The following is a 22,255-nucleotide window of genomic DNA, read 5'->3' as shown; positions in this document are numbered from 1 at the left end:
GGCAGGCATTTCAGTGGGCCCAAGTTCTGTTGTTTAAAGTATGCTGACAATGCATCATCGGTAGTGAGCTTTGCATTTAACAAGGTGCAAAATAACAATTAAGTTGTAAATGTTGTAGGTTACAACCTCAGGTACCTCAGTACTATAAAGGCTTGTAATTAGACAGGCTCAAAAGTTAAATATTCAGTGCCTTGAGAAAATTGTGTCATTTTGGGGAGGATTTTACATGTTTTTTGTCTGCTTAATTACTTCTTTTATTACCCTAAAATATGAGAGAGCACTTCGTAGAGACATCTGCATGTCCCCCATTTGCTGCCAGAGTAAGGTTTTTTTTTTTCTATGTAGACAACAGGATGAAGTGTGGAGACAAGGCACTGACAGGACAAGGAATGAAAACAGTAGATGTGATGTGTGAGGCTCTATTCAGTCCAAAAAATGATACTATTTAGAGGGAAAACAGATTTAAAAACTGATTGTGTGTACATATATATATATATATATATATATATATATATATTTTAAATGGATAAACAGCTAAATAAAAGAAGGCAATAAATGTGTAAAGCTGTGTATATTTATGTATTAGAAAATGTGGGACTTTGGGAATGATAAATATTGCAGTTCATAAGCTATGAAATAGCGATGAAATATTCAAGTCCACTGTGTGATTTCTTATTTTGTGGTGTTCATCTGACAACTGGGCATCACTGATTAGCGTTGCTGCAGTGAGCAGGTCAGTGAAAATGGCACATAAAGATGGAGATAGTGAGCTGTGGTGTGAGCCTGTCTGTGTACAGTACTCTTTATTAAATGGGTGAATGGCTCTCCAACACCAAATCTGTGTAGGGTGCTTAATAGAAATGTCATATGTTTTTTTACTTAATAAGAGTCTGCTTGTATAATACATAATTTAATTATATGTATGTGGATATCAGTTGATTTTGAGCCTTGATAAGTCAAAATGTTATAAAGTATGATGCTATGGACCAATTGTACTTTTTTTAATGCAAAGTTTTTATCTGGAAAAGTAGAGTAAAGGCTACACAGCATAAAAGTAGTCTATACATAACTTTAAATTGTCATTCAGGACGCTAGTTGAATAGTGGAATAGTTATTTTGTATGTGAACCAGTCTTACATTTGCTTGGTAGCTAGGTGTAGAAAACAACTATAAAACTGATAATACTTTGTTAGCGCTATTTTAAATGTTACTCATCACTTTTATGTAACGTTGTCAGTAGAAGTTGAGTAGTTGTACAGGTTCGGGTGTTTCAATAACTCTTCAGCAAGTAGAAAACATCCACATTTTCCCGTTGAACGCGACGTCATTCCAAAACGTTGCAAAACCGTCGCTTCCGCTTTGCAGACGTAGCCGCCGGGAACGCGCAGGCGGTTTTGAACGCCCCCCTGGTTCTCATTGTGCAGCCGAGGAAACATCGGAAGGTTTCGACGACGTTGGTATGAAATGGCAGAAACTGCCTGGGTCGCGGAAGCACTGAGACGAGATTGCGTAGAAGCTACACATGTATCTTGCGGCGTTCCCAGCCTGCTAGTGTGACGGAAACGGGAGTGTAACCGGAGGGAAGAAAGGGATTAAAGCGCTCTTTTCCTTCTAAACACCGTCCAGGTTGTGTCTCCGGCAGCAGGCAGCGAGTGGCGACTGCGGGGTCGACACTGTTGGAATTAACCAGAGAGGGGTGAGCTCGACATATGGATTTTTTTTCTCCCACTGAGACATGTTTGACGTGTTGTTGTCAACTGCTGGGAGGGGAACGGACAAATGTGGGTCACACACGTTACTCTAAATAGGTGTCACCATAACGTATAGCGTGACCAGCACCACAGCAGGCAGGACAGGTCTGGCCTAAATGGTACAAGGCAACCAGAGTGAGCGGCTACACTGGGAAGTATACCTACCCATGTCATTAGCACAGCTTACACCGCCAAGCATGAACCGGGTGGTGTTTGCCACTCGTGAAATGCTCAAGGAAACCGCTATGACCTCCAACTTGTGCTCACCTACATCCCCAGTGTAAACAGAAATCACTTATTAACGCCTTTGAATACACCCTGTTTTCATCTAGCACCGGTTTTCTGCTTTTATTTGTATGTTTTGTATTTGGCAGCATATCTGTACAGCTTGTAACATCACAGAGGCATATCAGTATCAGGCTCGGACTGCAGTCTTTGTGCTTGTGTGTTTTTTAATGTGATGATTTAACCTGCAGATTGACAAATGTGCTCCTCCTTTTTTTTGCTAGTTGCATCAGTTTGGGAGCATTTCTCAGCTCCTGTCTTTATTCTAAACAGGGATGAGGTCAGAGGATTGTATGTTTCTTATCGAGCACACAAGATTGTTAGCTGTATTAATAATTTTATCATCTGGTCAAAGTTGGGTTAGGTAGAAACCGCCCCAGGTTGCAGCTTGTGCACTCACTATGTGCATCTTGGTTACACTGAAGTGCTTCTGTCGTCATATTTGGGCGATGCAGCTCTCACAGTGCACTGCACATTGCTAGTGGGGCTTTTGGGAACAACCTGCCAAGAGGACAGCAATGGTCAGGCCAAAAGAACCAAGAAATCTGATTCCTGCACCAAAAGCAAAAGGTAGCCTGCAGAGCCGGGATTATGAATCCACATTGAGCCCACTCTGACATCTGGATACTGAAATGTCGGAGGGATTTTAAGCCTCTTAACTTGTGAATTTTACCATGTTTTCAGTTGATTTCTGTTGTCTTCCGTGATAAAATTGAACACAACTGTTTGTATCTAGACACCCATCAGCAGGGCTTTTTATTAGTAGACACAAGTGTGTACCATATTTTTTCTTGGTAAGTGGAGTTATTGTTTGACATAAAACCAGTCGTCACGGTAGCGATGCAGTGCTCGTCCTGCTTTAATTCTTCTGCTGGGACCAGCCCTAACACAAATACAACAATTAACCCAGCGCGTCACAGTTCAAACAGTCACAGCTGAGAGCAGAGACGGTTGTGCCTCTCTGCACTTTTAGATTGTGGACACAAAAGGTTGGCCCATATTGCTTTGTTTTTGCCTACAGAGGCCCTAATAGCATATAAATTATCCTAAATAAATTAAGCTCCTTAAAAGTTTAAAAAAATCATTTACAATACAAAAAGAAGGGCCTAGAATTTTTGAGCAGGAAATGGAAAACAATCATTTTTTGTCTGTTGTCAATTGCGACGCATTCTCTTAGTTATTTGCAACATTTTACACAGTTCTCTTTGTTGTTTTCAGATGGCGTCTGTGATTTGACATTACTGTCACAGTGTTTGCTTACAGCAATATTCAATAGTAATGTTAGACTGTTATCGGTTATGTTTACATACTTAGGTTGTGGACATGCGGTCTCATATAATGCATTTATTTACTGTCAACAGCATGCTGATAAGACACTTAAGTGGAGCCAGTTTAAAAATGCTAAACTAGCCGACAGGGTTGGGGGGGGAAAAAAATCCAGTTTCTCTGTCAGCAGCTTATCCAGCTGCCTGGTTCAGTACCTGTAGAAGATCACCATGGAGCTGTGGATGTCGCACTAAAAGTTTCATTCATCATCCACGAGTTTAACTTCCTATATGTTGGCAACAACTATGATGACGCTACCTGCAGGTCCTTACTGAAATTGGCTTTCAGGCTGTCAAACAGGGCGCTGTTCAGTCTGCAGGAATATTTGGTGTTTGATCATGCGTTTCCTCAGATTAGATGTATTGCCTTATATTGAAATTTGAGCTACAAATAATGCAGAGAGCACTATTTTGAAAAATGGAATTTCTGCTTTCCCCCGCCTCCTTTTCTGCGCATGTTTCTTCTACATGTTGCAGAGGTGGCATCGGATGCTTTGGGTCCCTTTGTTGTTCTAACCCAGTTTTTTTTTTTTTTTTTTTTTTTTAAATTTATTTATTTATTTTAAAGTCGAGCCTGATGTTGCCTCACACATTAAAAGAATGATTCCCAGTGTCATCCTCAGAGTGAAGATTACAGCTTATTAACTCTGGTATCAGATTAGTACTTGATACTGGTAGATACCTAAAGCCAAGGTATTGGTATCCTATCAGTACTGGAAAAAGCTGAATCAGCAGATCCCCAGTCTGGAGCCTAGGGGATGGGTCTATTTACTGGTATTATAGCATGTGCCTCTCTGCTTTATAGATTGGTGAAGCTTTTCTTCTCACAGTTTGTGGTGTGTTTCCTGTCTGCTACCATGAGACATGTGATACTCACACAGCTTATCTGCCTGTTTTTTTTTTTTTGTTTGTTTTTATTTTATTTTGTTTTTTCTTATTTAGAATATTGTCAACTACTTGATCAGCAGTTTGTCAGACAGCTTGAAATCTAGGCCGAGATTACAGGAAGTAACAATAAACCCCCCCCCTTTTTTTTCTACAGACGACCAATAAGAGAAGTGTGATTCAGGGCCTTCATTGGTACCAGAATTTGGCACTGAATAAGACCTTGTGAGCTCTTATCAGCAGCAGCTACTTTGGCTGAGTGCGAGCGCTTTGAAGATAAAAGGCGAAAGTGCTGGTGGAATCGACAGTGGTCACCCAGATAACTTGGAACTGTTTGATATTTGCAAGAATCTCGCGTTTTTGGTTTTTCTTTTCTGGGTGAAATGGAACAGAGGTAGACAAGACGGATCAGCTCCCAGCTGTGACAGCATGATGGACAGCTGTGTGGGAGAATATCTGGACAGGAGCGGCAGTTCAAAAGCCATATCTGCCACTTTTTGACACAGTTATCTGTTTAGTTCTGTCTGGCTGTCAGAGACCTTATTTACCCACCACCAGTGTGTCAGTGGATGGCAGTAGCTGTGCCACGTGTGCTTAATTTGAACTCTGATACAGCTGCAACTTTCATGTGCCACATGTGTGTTTATAAAAGCAGGCTCACGGGTTTAAAAATACTGTAGTGCTGTAGTATTGTCATTTATTTTCAGATTAGCATGTACAAACTAATCCTAATTGATAACTGAGTCAGTTGTCAGAAAACCTGCACCACTGCTATGGCAATTTTTCTTTAAAAAATGTCCTAAACCTTAGTTCTACTGAGCTGCTTTAGTGTGTTTTCACATGTGTAAAAACATTTATCTTTAAGAGCAGGATAATAACATACATTAGCTAATTAAATGGTTGGTGCTGGTGTCTTAAGAAAACGTCCCTGATGCTTGGGCCTGGCAGAGCGTTCAAAAGCCAGCTCGGCTCTGGTGAGAGCAGCTTACACTCAGAGTGCTGCTTGATTTCCATCTGGAAAACTGCAGAATCTTACCTGTGCAGACTAAATAATTGATAAGCTAGTTTAACAGCTTCTTGCACAGTTAATTATTTCCCGATTCATGTTGAGACAAAGATGATTGCTTTGTCTTGTTTTTTCATTCAGTTATATGTAGATCTTTGTGTTACCTGTGTGGTCGTCTGGGTTTGCGCTGTTGTGATTGTAATTTCTTATTCAAGTGGTTCAAACCTACCTGTGCAGCTTCACAATTCTTTTATGTACATTGATTTATATTCATGCAGACTTTCACACATGCACGATTTGCTGCTTTCTAACAGCCGAGGTTGATGGGGCTGATGGCTTGATACACTCCATCAGATTGCTGAGTCCCATCTTAAAAGGAAGCTGGGGATTTTGCCGTCTCACAGGGCTCCTGACACCCTTTGTACTGCTCTTGCTTCACATAGGAGAAATGGTCATGTAACGTTTGTTTAGACATACTCTGTGCAGCGCTGGGATAGAGCTCCACAAACTAAGTAAAACAGAGCTTGAATACACCCTCTTCCTCCTGTGTGGCCTATATTTGATATGCTAAATGACTTTTTCTGAAAAGCGTGTCCAGAAGTGTTTTGCATGATATTTCTGGTCTGTGCGCAGAAGGATACCTCTGGCAAATAAAGCTGACATTTTTGCTTTGTGGTGGATGCGGCTAAATGTTGTACATGAAAGAAGCTGAGCTCATTTGGATTGAACGGGGAACTGAATATGAAAGCGACGTGGAGGCCTGAGAGCATTCGCTGTCAAAGTTGTGCTAGAGATCATAATTGTTCGAGTAAATTCTTGCATAGTTGCTACAGTAGTCTAATAATTACTTGATTGAACACTGAAGCCTTAAAACCATTGCTGTTCCATGCTTACCTTCATTAAAGAGCTGCTTTGAAGAAACATACAGACGACAAATTATTTTCCTCTGATTCAACAAAAGCTGCTCAGCTGGCAGTTTTGCTGTGTCTCCTCAGTAGTCGGCAGCATGCAAAGTGAGGAAAAGTTAAATATCTTCATAGGTCCATCAAGCTGAAATCTAGCTGAACTGGATAAATTAAATTATTACAACAAACTAGTGGGGCTAGTACACACCGAGACCTGACCTGAGCATGATGAACCCAATCCAGCCAAAGAGACCAGTGCAAAGAAAGATCCTAAACACAAGAAGAGCCAAAACAACCTGACTGTATGGTTCAAAGACGCACGAGTTGAAAGGTGCGCTTGGTTTAATTTAGTTTAGTCTGTGGACTGACAAGGAGCGGGACCATTGGGCTTGTTATCTGCACTCAGTTCAAACGCCTGCATCACTGATGGTATGGGCTGCATTAGTGCCTGTGGAATCGGCAGCTCCCACATTGGAAAGGCACCATAAGGGCTGAAAGGCTCAGACTGGTGTCGGTTGAAGCATCTTACAAAAGCTGGTTGGGGTTTAAGGGAAGGATGGCTGCAGGTTTAATGTATGAGGAACATTGAGTGTACAGTAGGATACTATTACTTCACATTAACACAGCAAAATGTTGCATTTTCCTTCAGCTGAAATGCCAATCCAGAGAGCCTGTGTAGGTAAACTCTGATTAATAATGCATGAAGACGGTTATTGAATTTAGCAGCTAGTACATTTATTATTGTTTCTCCTGCTGTTTTGTTGTGTACACTGTGTCTTTTTGTTAAACATCCAGCAGCACACTTCTTGCTTGTGTTCAGGGTTGTTTGTAAGTTGAGCTCTGTATTCATCCCTGTGCCTCTTCTCCGTGCGGCTTAGATGCAGAATTTTGACAAGGTTCTGCAACGGGGAAGAGAGATGTTCTGATCAGAGTCAAAGAGAATAATGCAGCAGGAGAGGAGAGGGCAAAGATGAGGAGAAGCAGAAAAGACAAAACGCAAGCGGAAAAGAAGCAGCACAGGCAGAGCTGTGTTTAGAGCAGACAGGCAGGGTGGCATGTGAGCCAGTATAAACATCCATTTCTGAATGAATCTGTCGGTTTCTTGTAATTCGGGGTTGCTAGTTTTAATTAAAACTCAAAAGATACGTCTTCAAACAGATGCGCATCTCATTTCTGGTACTCAGAATTAGAGCCCTGTTCTTGTTGGGCATTAACATACAATTAGGAGTATCCAGTCACTAGTATGTCACTTTACAGCTGGTCTGAGGATGCGACTTGAGTGACCACTTATAATAGGATCTTAGTTTCTATCTATATGTAAATAGGTAGCCCTGAAAGGAACCAGCAGACATGCACGCATGACCTACACTTCAAAGTCAAATCTTGACCACGTCTTTTAAGTCCTACAACCTGATCTGTACTGTGATCAAACACAGTACTTTATTTTTAGTGTGCAGCTTAGCCAACAGCCATATGCAAAACAAGTAGTGTATTTTTTTTTTTTTAATTTGGCAAGAGGCACATTATTTGAGTGTGACTACCACCGCGTTTGAAGAAACGCAGCAAAAAGAGTGTGAGCCCGTGTGACGTAGACCACTTCAGAATGTGGTCTACCAGATCCAATCTCAGTACGTATTGGGTGCTTTCACACCCGTCACTGTTTGGCATGAGCAGTGACTCAGTTCCTTCCTGAACTGGTCACAGATGTGACTCAGGTTTAACTGAGGTGTTTTTGACTTCAGCCCTTGAAAGTGGCGTTAAAGCAAAAGTGAAGAAAATGAGATAAAACTGAATGTTCTCGCCCTCAGCAGTTGGCTGTGTTTTCTTCTGTTCTTTCTAATGCACCTGTGTTGGTCATGTGGAGGGGCAGCAGCAGTAATCACTGTTTGTTTGACTGAAAGCGTGTATTTTGGCTTTTATACTTATGCATTCTGAAATCCTACACTGTGCTGTATCCTTATACACACTTCCTTAGATATACTACACATCGAGTCACCGCAGCCATCACAGACATAAGCCATATGTTCAGTACTGCTGTTTGTGCTTCCTTTCTAAATTAATCTTAGTAAGTAATCACACAATTTAACACAGCTCCACTGCTGTTATTAAGGTGACTTTTCCCAAATAATATCTTCCAACTTCTTCGGTCTTCCATCTTCTAACAAAACAGTATTTGTTGTTGTACTACTGTTACCAACAGAGTGCTGTGTTTAATATAGTACTGTTAAGAGACATGTTTCTTTGAAAGCTATCCTAGATAATAAGTTTTTAATTTCTGTGTATCAAACAGAGTAGAGGAGGTTGGTGGGCTGACTGATACTGAAAAGGAAGAGGGTGGGGTGTGGTCTGCCTGCAGTAGCTGGAGAAATCCAGTTCAGGGAATGACCCGTGGAACGTACAGCTATCACTACACAGCCAACCTCCTCAGCACAATGCTCCAAATTCCACTAATGATTTGTCATCTTCATCCCCTGCATGAAACCCGGCTTCCTTCTTCCTCTGTGCCTTGATCACTGCTCCGTCGCCCTGACCTTTGGAATTTATATATGTGTGCGCAGGTCCTCTGGGCTATAAGTTGGATTGCAGAGGCTTAGTTGTCATTACAGTTGATGAAGCTTCCTTTAGGATTTGAGACGCGGCTGGTTTGATTTTTCTGAGATTAATGAGTTCTTCCGGGTTTAAATGGGGGGCTTTTATTGAGCGGAGGAGAGTAAAACAGTATTTGTACCATTATGTTTTGCCCTGCTATAAGACCTGATCACTACAAGTCATTTGACAATTCTTTTCAAGAAATAAATCTAATTGTGTTTGATACAGATAATGATCCTAAATATTCATTATGAAAGGGTCATACATAATGCTAACACTGTGAACATTTGATTAAATGTAACTTATAAGATAACTGCTTCCTGGCTTGTTTGATTAAATTAACTAGTAGCCATTATGAGATAATAAACTGTGTCAGACAGCCTGTATTGTGGGATAGTGTATGGAAATACTTTCCTGAGTACTTCAACAGAAATTCTTCAAAAATCAGTTTTACATTTGGTGCAGTTTTCAGAAAATAGTACATAATGTACATACATCTGCTAGGCAGAATGGAAAAAGAACAGCAATTAAACGCCAAGTGGTGGAAAACTTATAAACTGTAGATAAAAGATGGACCTAGCCACTGTCACATCACTCATTAGTTTTGAACTTTCAACTTTGTTTTTGTTTGTTTGTTTTTTATTCTTTCAAAACAGTGTAGCCCCTTCTCCATTAGCACTTATTCTGACTTCACTGGTTTACAACCCAGTGTGTGTGCTTGTCGTCATGGCAACGCGTCTGGGTGTTCGGCGATGTAATAATATGCGACATGAACGCTACAGCAAATGTGGACGTGTGGCTTTTCGTGAGACTCGGGGAACACAGCATTTTTGGAGGTGTTTTTTTTTTTGTTGTTTTTATTTTCGTGAACGAGACGCTACTCACCAGCCAATCAGTGACATGCAGTGTGGTGACGTCACATTTTAGTACCTGCTCGGATCGCTTGGAACCCCGGCCGAGCAGGTACTAAAAAAGTACCTGGTACCAGGAACTATGACCTAATGGGAAAACCCTGAAAACCATGGCGAACAGTGCCAAGTCGATCCGAGTAGGTGCTAATGAAAAAGGGGCTTTTGTGACATCAACTGGAAGAAAGGGTACCACAGAGAGATCAACTAATGTATGTTCTTGCTACCTAGCTTGGTTAGCAACCTGTCTGTAATTTTGAGTGCCAGAGAAACGTAAGAGCAGACTGTCCCTGTGCCTTTAATGTAGGCCTTTAAAGCCAAATCTATTTGCTTATGTGCTGCACCATTGATTTGTGGCTACTGACTTTTGGAACTAATCCCACATGGTGATTTAAGGAACTCCAGTTTTTAAAAATTGTTTACTTGCATTTCCTGAACAGGAAAGTGTTGAGAAAACCACTGTTGAAATGTAGCCTTGCTGTTTTGTTTGATGTAATGATTCACTGAGGGTGGTCTTTGCTCAGATCTGATAGATTTGTTCCTCCAATCTCGGCACAGTACAGTGTTTATCATGTACTTGCTGATTTATCTGCTCAGTCTGTCAAATGTAGCATTTAAAGACGCACAGAGACGCATTTTCAACACTTTTCTGCTTTGTCATTCACATCTTTTATGCACAAAATGTAAATATGCCAAAAAACAAAAAGGAGGGTGGAAAAATACTTATTGGCAGAGATACCAAACGGCGACTTCGATGCTGGTAGGACCTGTTTGCATACTTTGCCTGGGGACAACTATTTATGGCTCACTGATTTGACACTGGGCTTTAAACATAAAGAGGGTGTGCTGTAACACACAGCTATAGTGCTTCTTGATTGAACCATATGTAGTGTTCTAGAAATATCTATAGTCTTATCTCCTGTTAATACTTTGCAGGTCTTGAGAGGCGAGCTCCACTTGGATGCCCAGTCACCGCTTTTGTCCAAGGCTTCACCATGAACCGAAACAAGCGTGAAAGGGAGTACTACAGTATAGATGTGGGCGATTCAACTTTTACAGTTTTAAAGCGCTACCAGAACCTAAGACCCATTGGATCCGGAGCACAGGGAATTGTTTGGTGAGTATATGTACTTTCTGCCCACCCAGATGACAACCTTCACTTGGCGATCGGTCACTTCTTTACTCAGCGAAAAGTTAGATTTAACTTCACACCCAAAACCTGTTTAACATTTGATGAAAGCTTGAAAAGCACAGCCTGGACTTTGCCGGCTGCCGTTGACGAAAGTTGATAAGATCAGATGTAAAAAGAGCAGCATAAGTTGCATACAACACAGAAATTGATGCATAATGTTCTATTTGTTGACAGCACAGTGTGATGTTACGTTTCCTGTGAAGTTTTGTCGATCTTAGAGGGTTAGGTGTTGGAGTGAGCTGATCCACACCACAATTGGTTTATGAAATTTTCTAAGGTGTTTTTTTTTTTCTTTTCAGTTTTTTTTTGTGGTTGATTGATTGGACTATCAAAATCACATGGGCTGTCAGAATGAATCCATTTCACCTTGTAACATAAGATAAGCCTGACGAACTCATCTAGCGTCTTTGCTTTCATTAACCTTCTCTCTTCCTCATACCAGGTAGGAATACCAAGAAACTGATGCACAACACAGTTAAGAGTGTCAGCTAAGACTTTAGCTTGTCATGTAAGAACTTGCTGGCTACAAAATCTCAACAACTGTAGTGCTTAGTGCTGGAAAAGGATTAATAGTGGGCCTGTTGAACATTCCCTTATTTTCTGTCCCATATGTAATGTCACAGCGCTGTGTGGTCAGACTACACGTGATCAAAGTTTTGTTTAAAGTAATAAAGTCAGGTATGTACAAGTAATCCCTATGAGCCAAAAGCTCAGGCTTGAAACTGCTCTAAATGCTCATTTTCTTGTCTGTTATGTCAGTGAGAGGGGATATTCCTAATATCATCACTTCAGGCATACAGACCCACTCACATGAGGGGTGGGCTATAAAGCAATTACAACACAGAGCCCTTTTTAACATGCACATTCTGCTTCAGGCTTTCTGCACGCTCACATTTCTGCACCATCTGACTGTAGTCCTCACAAAATGACACAATTGAGTTCAACCTACAAGAGAGTCATCTCATATGAAGCTTATAAAAAATATTACTGCAAAATCCCACAGAGGGATGTTGCATAAAACAGTTGTTTGACCATTCATTTTATTTCAATGACAGCTGCACAGTGGAGCTCTTTAACGTGACATTTAGGAGCATTTGCTGACATTTCAGCAGTATAAAACAGAGCAGCACAGCAGGACTAAACATGTCCACACATTTTCTACAGTCATAACTAAAGACATGCAAGTTCCTCTTGACAGTGTGACGTATACTTGGCATTAATGTACAGCTCTGCATATAAAACTTATAGACGGCATCGACAAGAAAAGAATTTGAGTCTACGTGGTGCTTTATCCAGCCGATTATAAACCTAAGCTCATTCGCAGTGATGGTATTTCTTTTTTTTTTTTAACAGATAAAGTAACCAACCCAAGTTTAAAGTAGGAGGAGACATTATGGGCTGTCCAAATGTATTGCTCAATACACAAAGTTTGCTGGCTCATTCTGCACAGAAATTTCCGTTCATCAGTTTATCAGTTATTACCAACTAAATTTGTTTCTTTTATTTAAAAGGAAAAGGTACAGTTTTAAGGATTTAATATCTTGGTTGCAGAAGTTAAGAAAAACCAAGCTTTGTTGTTTAAATAGTGTAAAAATAGGTCTCCCTCTCTCTTTCTGAAGCCTCGGGGAGCATATTATTTGTTCCATTAGATGGATTTCTAAAATTCTCTCAAACCACATGGTATATTTGGTCAGGTTTCAACCATCTAATTGTAATGCAGGCAGATACAGTATTTGCCAGCTGACCCCTCAAATCCTGCGAGAAGGAGTAATACAACCTTGGGCTCTTTTCCAAGATTTTGGTGAAATATTTTCTTGATAGCATCAAAAACGTTATTCCAATACATATCTTAACTTTGAACAGGACGAGAGTATTTGCACCACGTCTTCTCCAACATGTATTTGGGTAGCATGGGCAAATTTGATGAAGGTGGAGTGTAATTACATAACTTAACCCTACATCAGCTTGTCAGCACTGGCTACATAATCATTTGCATGCATATAAAGGAGCCTCACATCACATATCAAGCTAATACTGACGAATTGGTGCTAATGCATAAATGTTACAAAAAACTGGAGAACACACTTCATGGCAGGCTGTTAATACAATTAACCGCAGAGCAAGGCGTGCTATTTGTCAAATGATTATATTAAAAATGCTTCAAAAGGCGCCGCAAACGTGGTCAAGACTTCAGGTCAAGTGGTTCTGTTACTGGCTTTCTGTAACCCTTAAACATGCACAACATTAAACCTTACTTGATGATTTATATCAAAATGTAGTCCATGTATGGCTTTCATGACCGGGGAGATCGGTTAAAGAGGTGAAATCTGTTTTTGTTAACGGGATGTAAACATGTTTGTTTTTGTTGTAAAGCTGACCATTTAACAAAGGAGTGATTGGGTTTTATGGCATTTGGCAGAACTACAGATTTTTGGACTCTAGGGACTGCCACATTCAGTATAGCTCCCCTAAGGTGTATATTATGGGCAAAGTATTAGCAACAGACTTATTAGCAAAACAAATAAATAAAAAAGAGAGGTCCTTGTTTCAGAATAATATGTGAAAATCTTCATATTCTTTTGGCCGTCAGGGAAAAGCAACAAAAACAAAGAACAATTTTTGACATCCATTACTGCTGACTAAATTTCTCCTGTGGTCTTTCACCCCAGTTCGGCGTACGACCACAACTTGGAGAGGAACGTTGCCATCAAGAAGTTGAGCCGACCCTTTCAGAATCAAACTCACGCAAAACGGGCCTACAGGGAACTGGTGCTAATGAAATGTGTCAACCACAAGAATGTAAGAGCCAGAATTTAATGGCATTTTTGTTTCTTTTTGCATGGTTTGAATGTTTTGGTATAACTCTTTAGACATTGCAGAGGATAGCCTTACCTTTTGACTGTATGAGTACGGTAGGTGTATTTCATGTAGATAAACTTGAGCTATGAATAGAAGTATAATTTAAGCAGGTGCAGAGAATGCACAGTAGAAGTTAAAGGGGACAATTAGCTTTGAAAAGTGTGAGCAGAATGCATTTAAATTCTGTTCTCACTCCTGTCCGTTAAAATGATTAAGTATTGATCTGTAGAGTCACTGTTCACAGAGCCGTGTAAAGTATGAGTCAGCAGGGAAGCAAAAAAATCTGCACAATATGTTGGTTTTACAGCAGAACCTGCTGAGCTCCACACAAAGAAACAAACCATAAACAATAGTGTTTTGACGACAAACATCTCGTTGCTGCTGCCTCGTTGTTGTGAATGAGGAAAACATCCTGCTGTTAACGCTTCCTCCTTGAACTTTTCAGATTAAGAGTTGGTCTTTCTTGTCCAGGGATGCGGATGTGAAGATGTTGTTAAATATATAAAACAACTCCAGCAATTACACTTTTTATTTTTGCAGATTATTGGGCTGTTAAATGTATTCACACCACAGAAGACACTGGAGGAATTCCAAGATGTGTGAGTATGAGCAAGCCAAATCACAGCTGCTCAAATCAATACAGGATGCAGAACGCCGGGGGCTTAGATGATCTTTTTGGGGGCTTAGCCGGATCTCTTGTTGTGCCTCACGTTAAATACTTCAGGGAAATTATGCTTTACAGTCAGTGGGATGTCAGGTGTGCACACTTCATGAAATGGTGTATATTAGAAAAGCACAGACTGAATCAGTTGGTGACAGGAATGAACCAGTTTTCAGGCTGATTGGCCACAATCTGTCACCAGCCTGACACTGACCTGTCCAGAGCTGTAGCTATACTTCACCGCCATGCAAACACCGCAACTGTGACTGTTCTGCTTGACAGCAGTGCACCATGTATGCATGCACTTTAGTAGTTGTTGTTGTGAGGACTCTGCCTTTAATAAGAGCAACATTGGGATATATTTAGATGAGCCCTGGATGTGTTTCGAAGTCGACAAGATGTCCATGTAAGTAGCTGTAAAATCAGGGGGGAATGCTGGGATGTGGGGGAAGTGATGGTTACCAAGAGTATGATGGGAACGAACATGATTAATGCCATCGTTTTGAAGCCCAGAGTGTGTATACACATATATGTGTGTGTGTTTGTGTCTGCTCTGCTGTGTTTGCCTGATTGGAGCTAAAAAGGAAACTGGACAAATCGTAGCCAGAGGGTAGCGGGGCCATCGCAGAGTTGGAGGATGAGCACTGCATTTGCATTGGTGTTAGTATACTTGAATGCATACCGGCACATACATATGTGCACCCATACAATCATTGTCAATGCATTGTAGCCTTTTCCAGTCTTTTATAAGCTGTGTGCAAGCATAAGTTCTGCTTTGTAAATGAATGCATTACGTTGTAATGGGGGAAAAAAAAATCTGTCTGAGGTGACTTACTCCATTTAGGAGGTTTGAAGTGACTGATGATGTAACAGCTGACAACTATGATAACATCATCACTGTTTGGAGGAGATACCGTACTGTCACTTCCAAAATGCCAGGCAAATTAAAAGCTGATTGGGTGAGAGAATCTCACACTTTAATGTAGCTTTATATTCATTTGGCATGTAGGAAACGTAATACAGAGTCAGACACGTGCACACGCTGCATCTGTACACTGTAACACACCCAGTGAAACAAACATACAAAGCCCCCGTGTGTGTTTGTCTCTGCCTGCCTGTGTGCTTATTTTAACCTCTTTCCTTGCAGGTATCTAGTAATGGAACTGATGGATGCTAACCTCTGTCAGGTGATTCAGATGGAGCTGGACCACGAGAGGCTGTCCTACCTGCTCTACCAGATGTTGTGTGGAATCAAACATCTGCACGCTGCAGGGATCATACACAGGGTAAGCCATACCAGGGGGGCCACATATGCAGCTGTACATATGTGACTGGGAGCAGTTGCAAGCTAAAGCTTACACTGAGTTAAGTCTGTGTTTTTATGAATTAAAAGTATCACATCAAAGGAAAAATATGAGACTACTGAAAGATAGGGTGGTTGGAGGAAAGCGATGATGGTGGTACGTTTTTGGTGACCAGTTGTGCTAACCAATGCTTAAATAATCTCTAAATAAAATGTGATGTAGTTTAACTTCCCCCCCATAATATACACTCCATGGCATGCTTGTGGGCTAAGCTTTATGGGTTCTTGCAGCTTCTTTAGTGTGCAGACATAAAAGTGGAACTTTCCAGCCTATCCAGAGGATAAGTGTGCCTGCTAAAATGTCAAGGCGCTCCTTTAAAGCTGCAGTTGACTGGATCTCATTGCATTTACATTTACTGACGCTTCTAACATGAAAGCACCGGATAACACAACCAGACATTTACAGGTTGCAGTGGAGATGCACGCACACACACACACACGCACACCTTGAAGCATCACACACACAGAATGACAGTACGCACCCTGAAGCATCATAAGCTGTATGAATAGGTTTTTCATATGGACACACTTACACAGAGTGACTGGCAGCCTCCTGTCAATCACCCTCAGAGAGATGTGCTCCAGTAGATTAGCAGAGCTCCTCTTGCTCTGCCAGCCAGAACTAATTGAGCCACAGGCGGAGCTAACCAGCCTCGCTCACACTGGCACGGCACGGCACGCGAAGCTTTCATCAGGTAAACAGATGCAACGTGAGTCACGGATCGCTAGAGATCGTGCTCTCGTTTTTTGGGGGCATTGTCTCAGTGTTCAGAGCTCTCTGGTCTGTTTCAGCTGCTCAGAAGCTACCTACGGAGGAGGAAGTATGACTGACTGTGGTTTACCCCTCCAGTCTGATGTTCTTATGATTAACAAGTGATGATAATTATTATCAGGAGGATTTTCAGCTGTAGCGCATTAAAGATTTCCTGAAATTAGCGTTTGCCAGTGAGTACCCTTCAGGTGTAGTCTGTTTATTCTCTTCCCAAAACCAGACGAGGCTCATTAAGATGTTATCAGATTAGCCTGCATGTAAATAAGACTGAAAGGGGGAAATTATTGCAATAAATCACCTGGCAAATGGCCAGGTTATAGCCATAGGCAATGAGTCTTTATCGCAGGATACCTTATAGTGCCACTCGATTCTGTCAGGGTTAGCTTCAGAAGAGAGGAGACACCCTTTAGCAGATGGGTTGTTTTTTAAGTTCTTGTGAGAAAGCAGTGCCAAAAAAAAGCAGACAAGGAAATGAACACACTGAACTCAAGAGAACAGATAAACAAGGATGAAATGGTGTAACCAAACAAAACAAAGACTTTGTGGTAACAGTGATTCATCATCCTCTCGGTGGGTATCAGCTTTTCTTTTAGTAGAGGAGAGAATGATCGCCTCTTCTGAGGGAAAACAAACCCTGATATTTGAGCCCTGTTACACCAGCGACCGTGTTTCCCATATATAGACATTTCTAGGAATATTTGTCCCTGCACCAAAAAAAGTCTCCTTGCAAAGTGAGTTTGATTTTCAGTCAAGTCTTTTATTTGTCTTTTGTTAAATGTTTAATCTATATCAGGTTGTAACTTTTGTGGTGGTGTTGTGTTTGAACAGGACCTGAAACCCAGCAACATCGTGGTAAAGTCCGACTGCACACTGAAGATTCTGGATTTCGGTTTAGCCCGGACGGCCGCCACTGGTCTCCTCATGACGCCCTACGTGGTGACACGTTACTACCGCGCCCCTGAAGTGATCCTGGGAATGGGCTACCAGGCCAACGGTAAGTGCAGGCAGTGGATGAAGCGGCTTCTTGACAGCGACCGGCTAATGAGGAGCTGCTGCCTGGCCTGCTGCATGGCCCTCACCCCCTGAGATGTTTCAGGATCACTTCCCAAACACTCTCTCCCACACATACGCACACACTCCCTGTTCCTGTAAAGGTTACGCTCAGGGGGGGGGAGTTGGCATGTGTGGCATCGGTGCTTTGTGGGGAACTTCCTGTCTGAGGACTGTGGTGCCCAGCAGTGTTTTAGCATGCGTTTGATGTTTTATTAACAGGTTGCCTGTCCTGAGCTCAGCTCAGCTAAGCTAAAAAGTAAACCTCAGTATGAATACAGGCACTAATGCATGCTTCAGCAGTTTCACCGTGCACTCCTGCTTGAAACACATCACAGTTTGAGTCTGAAGCGCAGAGGTTGACGTATGGCGTAATATGTCATATTGATCCATTAGATTCCAGAGCATCAATATCATATAGTTGAGCAGAAAGATTAGTAGAGGACTAGGAGGACTGTGCTATAAATTAGTGCAGCCCAAAGCTAACAGAGATGAAACAAAGCATAAGAGATGTACTGCGATATGTGATTAAAACCTATCACCACTAAAACCTCAGTTGTGCATATAGATAAAAATCTATAACACTGCAGTAAAAGCTAGGGAGATGCATTGGGTGCAGCTGTGGTGCCAGTGGTTTGTGTTAGCTGAGCATTTCCTTTTAAGAAGATGGCCTTGTTGTGGGAAGTCTGAGATTCTCTGCTGTGGTTGTGTGAGACATTGACATTATCAGCACTAAGCTGCAGACACTGCGAGGTGCATGCCAGCACAGCTCATTAGGTTACCGTAATACTGGACATAAAATGTTTAGAGAAGCCCACGAGTGGAACAGTTTTGTTACAATCTTCTGTCCCAGTAAAGGAAATAAAGACTGAGTTCATTGGTACAGACAGCAAAGGCTAATAACATGCTGAGAGTCAGGTGAAAGCAAAAACACTGAATGTAATTCAGAGCTGCACTGTTTGTTTGTTACTTTTAAAATGCTGTTGGTTTAAATGTACATATTCCCCTACAGCACAGGTGCAGGTAGTACAAGTCCTCTCTTAAAAAACAATTAGATGGTCTCATAAAAACTAATGCTCATTTTTTTTTCTCCTGCTGACTTGTTGCATCTTTCTTTCTTATTTTATTTCATTTTTTTGGCTTATTCTCTTCTCCCTCCTTTTATGCTGCGCATATGTAGTGGATATTTGGGCTGTGGGCTGCATTATGGCAGAAATGGTTCGCCACAAAATCCTTTTTCCAGGAAGGGATTGTATCCTTGAGCTGCTTGCAGCAGTGTCTGGCATTTCATGTGAAATGAAGATGGCCTCAAATCAGTCACATTTTCAGATCTTCTTTTGTTTCCTGATTTTTATTTTTATTTTTTAAAATTTTTTCTTTCTCATCAAATACATCGCAGCTATAGAAATTCTGTTTCTTGGATTTGCCTGACACCTTGACTTGCAGCCGCCCACCTGCTCTTCCTGCAGATCCACTGGCTCGACTCCCTCCTCACTCACTCGAGCAGCAACACTGTTGCTTCGAGCACCATGACTGTCACATGAAAGACCTGAAATAGAATTAATAGTTTGCTCTGCCATAGCTGAGAAGTGAACTGCATAAAATGCCCTCCAGTATCCTCGAACTGCTTACCGTATGGCTTTTGTTGTAATGTGAAAATAAAAGCTCTTAGTATGAAATTTAACACATGGTTGTTACTTTAAAAAAAAAAGGAAAAAAGAAAGAAATGCTGAAAAATGATTTATTGGCCTTATTAGATGACAGTTATTGAGTTTAGCATTCCCAGCTTGAGTTGCAGCGAGGATACGGCATTTCTGCAGGAAGAAAAAGTTCTCATGAACCTTAAAAGTCAGTGTCTAAAGGAGTAATAATCATACATTTTCACAGCTGTGATGGAGACAAACACCTGTAAGACACTGACCCAGGTGTGAGAGTGCTCTCAGATGCATGCAGGTCATTTTGCATCGTGTATCACATGTGTCACCTTGCACGAACGTCATCGTGTTTATGGATTATAATTTCCCCTTTCGTCTTGTTCTTATTTTCATTTTTGTTTTCGGTTTGGTTTTCAGTCCTGCATGCTAATTCGGTGGTTGTCATTTCATTTTTCAGTTGATGTCTGGTCTGTTGGCTGCATCATGGCTGAAATGGTCCGGGGTAGTGTGTTGTTTCCAGGCACTGATCGTATCCTTAAGTTGAACCTCCATCCAAACCCCCGTCCTCCTCAAACGACCGTTGTCCCATCCTCTGTCTGACATCTTGTTCATATCTTTGCACACAAAAGGGGAAAAAACCTGCCGAACCTGCTGTTTAATGAGCGATGACGACATTGCGCTCAGGGTCGACATTCATCACTCGCAGTGGCAGAGCTGGAAGAGTTGTAGCCATCTTTCATGGCAAATGTTGGCTCCTTACAGCAGGCAAAGTACAAGTTTAATTATGTGGTGACAAGAATAATGGCTCCAATCTATTTAGGTGACCCAGTAAGTCTTACTACACCAAGGTTAGCACTTCTGTTATGCTGTATCAGACCCTGTTCATTATAAATGGTTAAAACAAGAAAGTACACATGCACTACAACCGTATTTGATCCCATTAGAGAAATTGTGAAGCAGTGGAGGGAAAGAATACAGGCATGATTCAAAAAGGTCCCTATATAACAACATATTGTTAAAGAGCTCCTTTGTTCAGTAGTTATGGGTTGTTGTTTTTTTAATGGGCGTATCATGATATCACCCACTAGTCTGAAACTTCAATATGACATTAGAATTTCACCATCTAGGTGTATTATGTATCAGACTGTAAAACTGCACACTCACTGACTACCAGTCCGCAGTTGCTAGCATATCCTAAACAGTCCTGCTTTCTGACACTTAAAATAACAAAAATTCACATAATGGACTTAGTTTTATTCAGAATATGTGACTGAGCCCATAAGATCAGGAAAGTATTTACCGAGGTTGGGACCAAGGCCCCAAGTTTTCCTACAAACTTTCAAACAAGGCTTTTCGCAAACACCTGTATCGCCCCCTGTTGGACACTAGAAAGAATGCTGGTTTTAGGCCCTCCCTAATTGGTTTTACTTTATGATCCAAAATCCAGCTCCACCTCTTATGTGAAAAAAGGCCATTCTGTATCATTATGTCAATGCCATCCTCTTTAAATTAAGTCAAGGATGATATTGTCAATTGATTTGGCTGTTATCAGGATCTTATTAGCAGTGTAGCGCGTTTGGTTGAAAACGTGGCTTAAAGGCTAGCTTCCACATTAGCTTACTTCTAGTATGCTAGCAGTCAGTAGCTTCCATTTGTCTTAATGTAAATTATTTACATTCACAAAAGCTGCTAAACAACAGACGAAAGGATAAAGAAAAAAAATCAAGAATAGCAAATGTACTTTAGCATTAGGAACTTAACAAGCAGAGCAACAGCTTTGTTGTGTTCTTTTTCGGCTTTTTATTTTTGTCAAGGCTAGGTTTCTCCTTCTGTTTGTTCATTCATGTTTAGGATGAACAAAGATGTGAACAAGCAGTCTGAATGTATTATCTGTCCTTACATGTGTGTGACTTGTATTTCCAACATCTGGACGTCTTACAGGTGAGCCTCACATTGCTTCACTTGGCGTCTAGCTATGCAAAGTGCAGATGTTTGAAATATATATGTGTGTATATTATTTTTCAGATTGTGTTTATCCCACTCAGCCCATCCTAACAGGTTTCTACAGAAATAATGTGCAAACGAAAATCGTTTAGTTTCGAAGCTGTGTTGTGTGGCCACCTCAAAAGCGGTGAATATTAACATCAGTCCCTCGTGATGCTTCAGTGAGAAAATTGTGACTTTAAACTGAACGGCGCACCCTGGTGGCAACGCAGTTCACCATGAAAGATGAAGCGGATTTTGAGGGGCTTGGAAAGTTTAAGAAGTCTTGAAATTTGGCGCACACCTCCAATGTGATGAGGGCTTTCTGGTTATGTGATCACTTTCATTGAATAGCGCAAAATGGCTCCACAGCGCCCCCTACAAAATTTCAAAACAACAGCCCCTGCTCTGTGTTTTATGTATGAGTCTGAAACCTGGTGAGCTTATAGGAGATATCAAGATGTACAAAAAAGTCTCTTGGAGCAATATCCCAAATCCAACAGGAAGTCAGATATTTTAAAATTAATGTGTAATTATGGCGACATTTTCCCCTCTTTTCAGGCACCGTTCTTTGACGAACTCCTCCAAGGGATTTCATCAGATTAACGCGATCTCCAGTGTGGAAAGTCTAAAGACCTTTGTGATGTTAAATTGCGAAGCTTTTTACGTTCAGGGAAACGGGGTGGTCATGGCGGCAAGTGGAGTTTCAATCACTCGCCAAAAAGCAGTAATCTGCTGTCACTCAAAAATACAATGTCCAATCTCTCCCAAAGGTCGCAGGCGTAATGAGACTCGAGCTCGGAAATGTTTGTTATGCCATTTGTCAGTAATGGTTAGAGCGCCACCTAGTGGGACGACTATAATCATGATTGAATGAGATGAAATGTTAGCTGGTGGTTAAATGCATGAATTCCATCAATGTGACATCAGATAGGACGTGCTGGTTTTAGGTGTTGAGCGTGCTTCGACACACGTGGGGTGCGAGGGCCCTCATAACGCTGCTTGCAGCTTTAATTTGCTTTTGTTTTTTTGTTTGAGCGTTTCTTTATCAGCTCAGTATTTTGGG

At 41.2% G+C, this 22,255-nt stretch overlaps 1 protein-coding gene across 5 annotated transcripts in view; it reads left to right on the top strand.

The window, feature by feature from the left end:
- Window positions 1–1,377: 1,377 nt before the first annotated feature.
- Window positions 1,378–22,255, top strand: part of mapk8b (mitogen-activated protein kinase 8b) — a 29,651-nt gene continuing 8,773 nt past the window's right edge. The window contains exons 1-7 of one of the 5 annotated variants that reach the window (XM_025909604.1): window positions 1,378–1,696; window positions 10,591–10,771; window positions 13,516–13,645; window positions 14,246–14,304; window positions 15,514–15,652; window positions 17,330–17,495; window positions 18,732–18,803. In XM_025909604.1, coding sequence (XP_025765389.1) covers window positions 10,650–10,771; window positions 13,516–13,645; window positions 14,246–14,304; window positions 15,514–15,652; window positions 17,330–17,495; window positions 18,732–18,803 — 688 coding nt within the window. In that variant the 5' untranslated portion in view covers window positions 1,378–1,696; window positions 10,591–10,649. Of the gene's footprint in view, window positions 1,697–10,590; window positions 10,772–13,515; window positions 13,646–14,245; window positions 14,305–14,343; window positions 15,027–15,513; window positions 15,653–17,329; window positions 17,496–18,731; window positions 18,804–19,663; window positions 19,736–22,255 lie in introns of those variants that run through there. The other 4 variants (XM_025909605.1, XM_003438546.5, XM_025909606.1 and 1 more) reach the window with 4 other exon arrangements.

The sequence above is a fragment of the Oreochromis niloticus genome, linkage group LG8 (assembly GCF_001858045.2).
Source record: "Oreochromis niloticus isolate F11D_XX linkage group LG8, O_niloticus_UMD_NMBU, whole genome shotgun sequence".
Classification (NCBI taxonomy): domain Eukaryota; kingdom Metazoa; phylum Chordata; class Actinopteri; order Cichliformes; family Cichlidae; genus Oreochromis; species Oreochromis niloticus.
Note: the sequence above shows the minus strand (reverse complement) of the source record. Positions and strands in the feature narration are given on the sequence as shown.